Source organism: Sardina pilchardus, chromosome 1 (genome assembly GCF_963854185.1).
Source record: "Sardina pilchardus chromosome 1, fSarPil1.1, whole genome shotgun sequence".
In the NCBI taxonomy this organism is placed as follows: Eukaryota; Metazoa; Chordata; class Actinopteri; order Clupeiformes; family Clupeidae; genus Sardina; species Sardina pilchardus.
In genome coordinates this window covers 1,908,319-1,918,373 of record NC_084994.1, presented here as the reverse complement: position 1 = coordinate 1,918,373, position 10,055 = coordinate 1,908,319, and the positions used below count along the sequence as shown (strand labels likewise).

The 10,055-nt window shown below is 38.5% G+C and overlaps 1 protein-coding gene and 1 long non-coding RNA gene across 4 annotated transcripts; one reads left to right on the top strand and one right to left on the bottom strand.

The window, feature by feature from the left end:
* Nucleotides 1–1,418: 1,418 nt before the first annotated feature.
* LOC134081016 (caspase b-like) lies at nt 1,419–4,191 on the bottom strand. Of its 3 annotated transcripts, none has more exons than XM_062537546.1 (2): nt 3,917–3,929; nt 1,419–2,341 (listed from the first exon to the last, which is right to left on the bottom strand). In XM_062537546.1, exon 2 carries the CDS (start codon nt 2,330–2,332, stop codon nt 2,090–2,092), a length of 243 nt encoding a protein of 80 aa, XP_062393530.1. In that variant the 5' UTR covers nt 2,333–2,341; nt 3,917–3,929; the 3' UTR covers nt 1,419–2,089. The 3 variants fall into 3 exon arrangements, with proteins under 3 accessions (XP_062393530.1, XP_062393529.1, XP_062393528.1); XM_062537545.1 differs by lacking the exon at nt 3,917–3,929 and adding an exon at nt 3,417–3,550; XM_062537544.1 differs by lacking the exon at nt 3,917–3,929 and adding an exon at nt 3,990–4,191 and having other exon boundaries at nt 1,478–2,341.
* A 2,999-nt stretch (nt 4,192–7,190) lies between these two features.
* LOC134081109 (uncharacterized) lies at nt 7,191–9,399 on the top strand. The gene is made up of 3 exons (XR_009939433.1): nt 7,191–7,262; nt 7,713–7,775; nt 9,216–9,399. It is a non-coding gene; the product is annotated as an uncharacterized LOC134081109 (long non-coding RNA).
* The last annotated feature ends 656 nt before the right edge of the window (nt 9,400–10,055 follow it).

The following is a 10,055-nucleotide window of genomic DNA, read 5'->3' as shown; positions in this document are numbered from 1 at the left end:
CAACAGTAACAGGAGACAGATCATACGGACGGATATCATTTGTCAAACGTTTGCCTTTACATGACCCCAGAAAATGTAATGTTTAACAATTCAATTGGGCAAAGAAATTGACACTTTTCTGAAGTTATCATGCCTGCTTACGTCACATTATTTATATAACTTACTTTCATAGAATTAGACAGGTTAAGACTGTATGAATACTATTATAATAAAGTGACTACATGAGTAACGTTACGTTTCAGAATTAATTTGCCTTCAATTCACAACAAAACCATAGTGAACTGACGTGAAATTAGCCTTGCCACACTAGTCAGTACTATTAGCCAACTCAAAACCTGTTCTCTACAAGCCTTTATAAGACTGTCAAATACAAAAACAGAAAACATAAACGTGCGATTGTACATGTACAAGGCCATTCCCATATGTTTAGAAGGCGCTACGATTTGTACAAAGCCCACAGGTCTGTACTTCGATCATTTCCACTCTGAGACACCTGTTTCTCCATAGGCTTCCATTGATCTATCAATATGGCGGCGCTCTTGCCGTATGTTCTAGAGTCCAATGCGGTGTCTATGTATAGGCTATATGTCTATGTACTGTATTATACTGTACACTACCTACATCAGTAGTAATTCACTATGGAGACCATCTGTTCCTGTTTGACACTCCTGTACACAAATTAGATTATATGCCCCCTATCTTGTTAGTGTGTGTGTGTGTGTGTCTGTGTGTATTATATGATATGGCCCTGTCTTGTTAAATGTTATTTTATTTTATCTTGTGTGTGTGTGTGTGTATGTGTGTGTGTGTGTGTGTGTGTGTGTGTGTGTGTGTGTGTGTGTGTTATATGACATGGCCCTGTTTTTTTGAACGTTGTTTTATTTTATCACTTGTGTGTGTGTGTGTGGGGGGGGGGGGGGGTGGGGGGGCACTAATGGGTGAAGTCATGTGATCTGGTAATCACTACAGTATATCCGCAGGCAGTGACATGTGAATGTTAAGAGTGAACCTGATGAAGCGATGGCAAAACTCACACAAATTAAATAAAAGAAATCAGCAAATTGGAGTGGACCAATGTGTGCGGTGATTTTACACTTCTCTGCATTTTATTAACCATCACCAGCACCTGGAGACTAGAATGGTGTGAATAGGAACTGTATATACATATAACATGTCATAAGAAATGTAATGCATTTGCTGTGTATAGGAACTGTATATACATATAACATACCATAAGAAATGCAATGCATTTGCTGTGCATAGGAACTGCATATACATATCACATATCATAAGAAATGTAATGCATTTGCTGTGTATAGGAACTGTATATACATATACATGTCATAAGAGATGTAATGTATTTGCTGTGTATAGGAACTGTATATAAATAGAACATATCATAAAAAATGTAATGCATTTGCTGTGTATATGTTCTTGAAACATGCTTATTGTATTTGATTGTATTACTTATTTACAGTACATATAGCACATAGTTCGTATGTTGTAAAATGTGACGTGGAAATTGTATGATGTATTGTTGAATAGGAAAGGTTGCTGTAGTGTATGTGTATGCTCATTTACTGTGTGAAATATGTGCTGTCATTTAAATCACCACTCTACACTATATATTTGGTTCACTTCAACACTGTTCAGATATTTTATTCTTTCAGCTTCAACAGTCGGGACACACCACATGCACAGATACTCTGTACTCCAGAAGACACACCACATGCACAGATACTCTGTACTCCAGAAGACACACAGTAAGCACAGACAGAGGTGTGTTGTCAACATGTACTCCAGAAGACACACAATAAACATAGTTGTTATATGGTTGTTTAAATGAGTTTGATTCCAAAACGCTATATATCCGTTTTTAAAAACATTAAAAAGTCATGTTATTTAATTCTGCATTCCAGGAAATATCAAAAAAGTTGCAGTTGTGTTGTTTTGATTGAGTACAGATCAATCAAATAACAATTTCCAAAAACCATTTCTACTGAAATTACTAGAAAAACAGATTGTAAAACATATTGATGAAAATTCATTAAAATGGTGGATATACTGTAGCTTATTGGAGCCAATCTCTTCACATGTACTCCAGAAGGTAGACCTTGTTCATCTTCAGTAGGATGTGTCTAGTTAGTGCAACAGCTCCGTCCTGGCCGTAGGAATCCCTCATCTGCATCACTACCCCGGTGGAGTCGCAGTTCTGCAGCTTTCCTCTGGGAATGGGCTTGAACCCCGCCAGTGTCTTGTCCTGCAGGAAGGACTTGAACCTGTTCAGGTCCGACTCCTCTAACTGGTCCATAACACCAAACAGCTGGTCCATGGTGACGTCCTGTGATGGCAACAGACCTCTCAGTCAGGATTTTGTACTACAGTAATTTCTCGCATATAAGCCGCATTGTGTATAAGCCGCAGGACAGTGTTTTATGCAAGTTAAAAGAAATAAAATCATATCAACACCATATTAACTGCCCCCCCTGCTCATAGCTGGAGAAATTTTGCAAAATCAATGTTTAAGCTGCGGCTAATAGACGGGAAATTACGGTACACAATATAGCATTTATACATTTATATTTTATAGCCTATTATACTGAAGACAATACTAAGATTACAAGATTACTAACACTCGGTTAGATTGTATTAGATGAACATTTTTTGCAGTGTACTAAATTATATAGCCAGGGAATAGGTGAGTGGATTTGGGCAATATATACATTTATACAAATATATATTATATTATACTCAAACAACACCAACTAGATTTTTTAAAATCTTGATATAAGATTAATAACACAAAAAGTATTGGAAACACATTGCCTAAAAATGAGGAAATATTCAACCTTTAAGGACATTAATTTTCTTTGTGAATGAATAATGTATTGTAAATAATTAAATGTTTTCCTTAAAATATAGGGAGTCATAAGTATTGGAACGCCCATGTTAAATTCCCATAGAGCATTTTTATAGGCCAGTTATTTCATGGATCCAGGACACTATGCACCCTGATAAAATCCCCTTGGCCTTTGGAATTAAAATAACCCCACATCAACACTATACCCTTCACTATACTAAGAGTTTGGCATGCTTTATGTCAGTTATCAGCTGTTAGTTACAGTAATTAGCTGGTTTGAATTGCATTGAGCTCAATGAGAATAACACCAGCTAATTAGCTAACACCTACACATTACAATACATTTTTCATTCACAAAGAAAATGTGATAATGTCCTTAAAGGTTGAATATTTCCTCATTGTTTCATTTAAGGCATTAAGATCAATTTCCAACAGGTGATTTTATATTTAACTAGGGTTAGTTCCAATACTTTTGGAGGGCACTGTAGATAGATGTTATTGAATTACATTATATTAGGCAGGAAATAGGTGGGTGGATTTGGGCATGGGGAACAACCTTATCTGTTGCCTGTCCTCGCCACTGTCTGTTGTCTCAGGGCTGTATTCGGCAGAGCTGTATAGTGGAAACACTGTTAACCCGCCTTTGACTTTTTTAGAAATATTTAATCCATCTTTTACTAGAGTTTACCCACCTCTTGAAAATCCAGATATAGAGTTTATCCATCTCTTATTAAAGTTGACCCACCTCTCAAAAGAGTTAATTTACCAATTGCAACTCTTTAACTCTAAAAAATAACACTGTATTGCCCATATTCACAACATGTACACAGATCAACACTCTATTGAATTCTGCTGGTGTTGTTATATTTGTTGAACAACAACCTCCACCATCATCAAACATGTTCACACACACAAAAACACACACACACACACACACACACACACACACACACACACACACACACGCACACACACTCACTATCACACACACACACACACACACACACACACACACACACACACACACACACACACACACACTCATAGCTTACCCACCTCTTACTTTACCACTATAGTCCTGCACACACACACACACACACACAAACACACACACACACAGTTTACCCACCTCTTACTTTACCCCTAGTCCGCGGATACTCGCCTGTTGCTTCAGATTTCCTCAGAGACTGTGAATCCGTCTTCAGCTCTGGCTGCTCTGTGTCTGAGTAGAGAAGGAGAGTCTGTGTTCTGTTCTACTGCCCCGTCTCCTTCTGTTCTACTACCCCGTCTCCTGTGTCTGAGTAGAGAAGGAGAGTCTGTGTTCTGTTCTACTGCCCCGTCTCCTGTGTCTGAGTAGAGAAGGAGAGTCTGTGTTCTGTTCTCACTAGTTCAAACTCTCCACCCCCTGACTGAGCACAAGTGACACGAAGCAAGTCCACTAATATGCATTGAGCTTGTCGATGATACTTTTACTTAACGCACTGGCAGACAAACTTGCTCATTACAGGATGAGACATCATAACAGAAGCCAAACTCTCATTATATTAAGTCAAAAGATTGTTTTGAGGTTGAAATAAGATTAATAAATAAATGTGCTGTTCATTTCCCCTTTCACTGGGGCCTGTGACATGTTTTCTTTTTTTTTTTCTGGTTTAACCCATGTAATTTAATAGAAAGTCTACAATGTGATAACATAAATAGTAATTCAATGTAACTGCCAAGGTTTATATTGGGAAATAAAATCAAAACAACAATACAGCAATCAATATCCAATCTCCAAGACCAAAGTTGGAACAGACAGGATATGAGGTCACGTTGAACAGACTGCCAGTCAGAGAGTTATTGCATGAGGAGAGCCTATGTACCCCAATGGCAGGACAGCAACCCATCACATTCTAACAGAAAACCACCTGAGCAACCTCATCCTTTACCAAAAAACACCTGAGCAAACTCATCCTTTATCAAAAGGCCTCATTCAACTAGATGGAATGTGTGCTGGGCCTTGCCACTCAGGACGAGGACATTTCTCATACCTGTCGTCTCTAACTGTTAGAGCAGTGTTTTGAACTGGACACAAGCTCTGTCCTCCGGGTCAGCAGAGTACAGACTGGCTAGGACTCACTCATGCTAACTCTGACAGCTGAACCAGCCTGCTCTAGTTAGAGGACACAAGCACGCTAACTCTGACAGCTGAACCAGTATGTTCTGGTTAGAGGACTCACTCACGCTAACTCTGTTCTGGTTAGAGGACACTAGCATGCTAACTCTGACAGCTGAACAAGCCTGTTCTGGTTAGAGGACACTAGCACGCTAACTCTGACAGCTGAACCAGCCTGCTCTGGTTAGAGGACACAAGCACGCTAACTCTGACAGCTGAACCAGTCTGTTGTGGTTAGAGGACTCACTCATGCTAACTCTGACAGCTGAACGAGTCTGTTCTGGTTAGAGGACACAAGCACGCTAACTCTGACAGCTGAACGAGTCTGCTCTGGTTAGAGGACACTAGCATGCTAACTCTGACAGCTGAACCAGTCTGTTGTGGTTAGAGGACTCACTCATGCTTACTCTGACAGCTGAACCAGCCTGTTGTGGTTAGAGGACACACTCATGCTAACTCTGACCGCTTTGGCTAAGGGGCTCATGCAAACTATTAATTAATTTGATTAGTCAGCCAGAACCAGCCTCATGCCATGGTCCAGGCATAAATTAATCAGATTAGTCAGCCAGAATCAGCCTCATGACATGGTCCACACATTAATCAATTTGATTGGTCAGCCAGAATCAGCCTCATGACATATGGTCCACAAGGAGACACATCTTCTGTTGATGATGGAGTTTCACATCACTCAGTGTCCTCTCACATCCCGTCCAAAGTCAGCAGGCAGTACATAAGAGATCTGAAACCGCTGTGTGTTCACAAATCACATGTTGTTCTGTTCACGTGGGGATCCTGGCTCAGGATAATAGGGGTGGTGGTAGTGTAGTGGTTAAGGATAATCTCTGAATTTCAGTAACAGTACATCTCTTGACTGGTCTGTTGTGCTCTGGTATGGTATCTACAAAAACTGCTTATCCAATAAAATCCAACCACATGTTACTAATCTTAAACGATTATTATGTTGTTTAATCTTATTAAACAATCGAGTTGGTGTTGTTTTCAGTCAAAAGAGACTTACCTGGCACTTTCTCATAAAATCATTTGATTTAAATGAAGAAGAGTAGGACTTCTTTTCAGACTGAAAACAAGCAAATTTGTCTCCCAGTGCGTTAAGCACATTGGTCTTAAAAAACAAGCAAATTGTGCCCTGAGTAAATTTGTCTTGACTTCTTACGTAAACTAAGTAAAAGTCTTCCTAAGTTAAGTCAAAATGATCTTTCAAGAAAATATAAGTCTTTTCATACTTATATAAATAGATTGTTTGTTCTATATTACTGTATTATTAATATTATTATTATTGTTATTACTTTATTTGTTTTAGTGTATCATATTTTATCTTTTTCCAGAGTGTTCAATGAAGATTGTATGACAAGTTCATATGAATATCCCCTTCTCCTCTCTCCCAAGAGAATATTAACGGTATGAGAGAAACAGGAACACATGTGGTTCCCAGACCAAGCTGTTCAAATGTCACCAAGTCATGAGGTACAAATGTGTGTGTGTGTGTGTGTGTGTGTGTGTGTGTGTGTGTGTGTGCGCGCGCGCGCGCTTGTGTGTGTGTGTGTGTGTGTGTGTGTGTGTGTGTGTGTGTGTGTGTGTGTGTGTGTGTGTGTGTGTGTGTGTGTGTGTGTGTCATGAGGTACAAATGAAACAGCTCTACAGAAGTTCCATCGCCAAAAAAATGCTGAGTATCTCAAAATGTTTTAAAATGTTGACATACCAAAATAGGGATGGGGGGGGGGGGAGGGGTGCGTGTGTGTGTGTGTGTGTGTGTGTGTGTGTGTGCGCGCGCCCGCTTGTGTGTGTGTGTGTGTGTGTGTGTGTTTCTGAGAGAGTTTCTATGAGAGCAGCAATGTTTGTCTAGTGCAACGTCTCGTACAGTATTTCAATAATTGCAATATTTCAGTGTGATTAAACAGTAAATTCAGTTTCTGATTTGGACAGACCAAATATGGGGGTCGGGAAGGAGCCGATGGGGGTGGAGCTAAAGGGGGTGCGGGTCGGAGCTGTGTGTGTGGAGGCAGGGGTCGGTGTCCATATAAACTCATCCATTAGAGTGGGAAGGTATCGGAGGGAGCACAGCTTGCAGCACAGAGCAGGTAACTCCACCACACAACCGTCATTACAATGAGGCTGTTCACATGCACACTAAACAAAAATGCTTACTGACAATGATCAGGTAACTGGAATAATCGGTAAGAGTGGGAAGGTAGCGGAGGGAGCACAGCTTGCAGCACAGAGCAGGTACTGTAACTCCACCACACAACCGTCATTCATTACAACGAGGCCGTTCACACGCACACCAAACAGAAATGCTTACTGACAACGATCAGGTAACTGGAATAATCGGTTAAAGGTGTATACATGTCTCGAAGAAATCAGAATATTGACAGAAATGTAGGTGTGTTAAAAAAAAAATTCTTGAACCGATTATGGCAGTAAACAGATAATGAATATTGATTTATTCCGTTTACATGAGCACTTTGAATGACAGGATAAATACACAATCTTGATAATATATATATATTTTTTAGTGTGCACGTAAACGCGCCCAGTGCCCTGTCACCTGTACTCTTTGTGATGTCATAAAGCAAATCAGCACTGAAGCAACAGTGCTCTGTGTGATGTCATAAGGCAAATCAGCGGTGATGCAACAGTATGTTTTTTTAACATGTTTTTCTCTTTATCTTACAGCAGCAGCAGTCTGGAGAACAGCTAGTTCACAAACCAACTCAAACTCAAATCTGTGCACACCAGGTAAAGAGCGGCCCCTGTTGTTTTTGTTGTCTTAAGTATCCTTATCATTTATAATTACTAATGGGTACACCAGGTAAAAAGCAGCCCCTGTTGTTTTTGTTGTCTTAAGTATCCTTATCATTTATAATTACTAATGGGTACAACAGGTAATTCATTATTCTCCTGCAAACTCTTGCATTGGTTTTTCATGGTTGGTTCAGCTTTAGTTTTGACATCGTCATTAAACTGTACTTTTGTATCAGATTTTTTTATAGCATTTATTGCAACACTGCAAAAATGGTCTCATCCCAAAAACAAGCATATTTGTTTGCCAGTGTGTTAAGCCACTTTGTCTAAAAACAAGACAATTTGTCTTGATAAGACTCATTAGAATAAGTCAAACAATTATTATTATTTATTTTTTTAATAAAGTCAAAATTTTCTTCAATTGTCTTAGATTTTGTAATGCATAATTTGTGTGGACACGAAGTGCTAAAAAATCTAGTTACTACTGTATTGTTTTTGGTATGAAGATGCTTACTTTGAGCGCTTACGATTATTTGACTGACAATAAGTCAAAATGTTCCTAAATTAAGACCTTGAAAAAACAAGTACATTTATCTGCAAATGGACTAAGAAGATTAACCTTCATTTGAGATGAGATTTAAATTAAATTCAAATAGTCTTGAATCTTAAAATACATTGTTATTAATCCATTTGCAGATTAATGTTGTTTTTTATGCCTTACTTTAGTCTTAAAAAATGTATTTTGTGTCACATAATCTTACAAGAAAGCTCAAAGTAAGTATCCTAAGTAAATAGTTGGTGTTGTATTCAGTATAAGGAGCTTGTGAAATCATTTGACTCAATTTAAGAAAAGTTCAATTCATTTTAAAATGTCTCTTCCTGAAAACAAGCATATTTGGCTTGATAAGACTCCTTAAATGTTTTGTTCTTAATATAAGATTAACAACACTTGGTTAGATTTTATTTTTTGCAGTGTTACAGTTAGCAAATGAGTAAAGTTACATTGATAACACACACAGTAATGTAGTCATATGCTAATTGTCATATGCAATGAAGCCTTACCTTATTCATGATCTATTAATCACTACATTAATACACATCAGTAATGCGTGAGGTTAACATTTTTGTAATTGCTATAAGCTAATCTTGTTAATTTTGCCATGTTTCATAAATAATACATTTATATTTTCATTATTATTATTATTATAATTAACATATTATTATTATGATTATTATTATTATTATTATATATTCTATGTTATTTACAAAACATTATAAATAATGGACGCTACCCCAGTGAATTAAATGAAAAACAATTAGATGCTTCTATGTTTACATGCAATTATTTAAGACATGCATTCAAAAATGTCACTAAAGACATTTTTTAACCCTGGAAGCGAGACAAAAAACTCAAACTCGATCACAATTTTGCAGGATCCCATCATGTCTGACACCATGGAAAAACTTTTCGCCATCATGGATCGTCTGGAGGCTTCAGACTTCAAGCGGTTTAAGTCGTACCTATACGAGAAGACCTTAAGTGGGATGGAGCCCATCGCCAGAGGAAAGATCGAGTCCAGCGACTCCACCGATGTGGCGGGCAAGATGAAAGATGCGTACGGTCAGGTTGGCTGCGCGGTGATGTGCATGCATATCCTGCATAAGATGAACAAGGCTCATCTGCTGTGTGAATAGCTCTGCATCTCTAGTACGGTCAGGTTGGCTGCGCGGTGATGTGCATGCATATCCTGCATAAGATGAACAAGGCTCATCTGCTGTGTGAGTAGCTCTGCAGCTCTAGTACGGTCAGGTTGGCTGCGCTGTACTCCAGTACTAAGCTGAAGCACCAGCCAGCCTCCTGCCAGATTTGATTGCCATTCACTTGCAGCCCAAGGAATCATACTGTATATCCCATACTGTACATGTGGCTCCATTCCTCTGTCAGGTGTCTTAATAAAAAATATGATTTTAATTAACCCCTTCAGATCCGCATTTTTTCTGTTGAGCAAAAATAAATATATATCCAGCTGATTCTTACTCCTATCCAATAAAGATACATTGAGTAAGAAACATTTTTTTTTTTTTTGCTAAAAGGTGTCTTTCTACTTTTTTTTCATTATTATTTTTAAAAAAAAAAAGGATATTCCACCATTTGGAGAATTAAGCTCATTTTCCACCTCCCCTCGAGCAAAACAATTGATATTTGCCTTTCCCCCGTTCATCCAGGCATTCTGTGAGTCTGGTGGTACAACTTTTGGCTTATAGCTACAGCCT